General features: G+C 70.7%; 1 protein-coding gene across 1 annotated transcript; it reads right to left on the bottom strand.

Annotated features, from left to right (window-relative positions):
• Nucleotides 1-13: 13 nt before the first annotated feature.
• LOC121360558 (forkhead box protein D1-like) lies at nucleotides 14-912 on the bottom strand (the record flags this gene model as incomplete). The annotated part of the gene is made up of 2 exons (XM_041480464.1): nucleotides 14-361; nucleotides 580-912. Coding segments are annotated over 2 exons (554 nt in total), but the record flags the coding sequence as incomplete, so codon positions are not given.
• Nucleotides 913-1,125: the final 213 nt, after the last annotated feature.

Raw genomic sequence — 1,125 nt, 5'->3', positions numbered from 1 at the left:
GGTGGGAGGGGGGGGGCGGGCCCCTCATGACGGAGCCGGGCGCCAATCTTCCCATGCCGCGGGCCCGGCAGCGGCACCGGGCCGTGCCCCCCGCCCCGCCCGCCCCGGTACCTTGAGCGAGCGGGGAGAGCAGGGGGGGATCAGAGCCCGGCCCGGGCCCGTCCCGCCGCTGCCGCCGCCGCCATCTTACACTGAGCCCTGGCCGCGGCCCGAGATCCCGCGAGAGCCGCCGCAAATCCCGCGAGAGCGGCCGGCGGGACGGGAGGAGGCGGCGCCGCGGAGACAGCGGAGGGCAGGGCAACGCCGCCGGCACCCAATGGGAACGCGAGAGGCGCGGCGGCCAAGTCTCGCGAGAGCGCGCCTAGCGGTGGGGCGGGAGAACGAAGAAGCCTCGCGAGATTTCGTGAGGAGTATGGGGGAGGGGAGGCGGTACCTCACGGATCCCGCCTCATACCGGGAGGATGGGGGGGGCTGAAGGTGAAGGCGGGGAAGGCCCTGCCCGCCACAGAGCGGCTCAACCCCCCCGCTCCCCTCGCAGGCCGCGGGCCCCACGCCGTTCCCTCAAGCACCGGCACTCACCGGCACGCTGATGAGAGCGAGATCTCGCGAGGCGCTGGCGGCAGCGCGGCCCCGAAGCCTCGCGAGAGGCGCGCGGAAAGAGAGAGAGAAGCGAGAGCGGCAACGGGAGAGCGACCCCGCCGCGGGAGGGGGAGGGAGGGCGGGGGGAGCGCGGCCGCTGCCTCAGCGGCGGGAACGGCGGCGGCGCGCGCGGCTCTCGCGAGAGCGCCGGCTGAGTGCGGCTCCAAATCTCGCGAGATTGGAGATCGCCCTCCTCGGCTGGAGGACAAGATCTCGGAAGAGCGCTGCCGGAGGGAAGCGCGAGGTCTCGCGAGAGCTGCCCGGCGGCGCGCGCTAAAGGGGGAGTCACGTGACCCCACCCGGGGCATTTTTCGCCAATTCCGGTTTTTTTTCTTTTTTTTTTTTTTTCCTTTTTTTTTCTACAAGTACAAAAGGAGGGGGGCGGGGCCGCGACCTCAGGACACGCCTACAAAACAGGGGCAGCCAATGGGAAGCAGCGCCGCCCCGTCAATCAACCTGAAGACACCTAGGGGAGGGGCAAAAAAA

The sequence above is a fragment of the Pyrgilauda ruficollis genome, unplaced genomic scaffold, assembly GCF_017590135.1.
Source record: "Pyrgilauda ruficollis isolate IOZ18807 unplaced genomic scaffold, ASM1759013v1 scaffold516, whole genome shotgun sequence".
NCBI lineage: Eukaryota > Metazoa > Chordata > Aves > Passeriformes > Passeridae > Pyrgilauda > Pyrgilauda ruficollis.
This window is presented reverse-complemented; position numbering and strand designations above follow the sequence as displayed.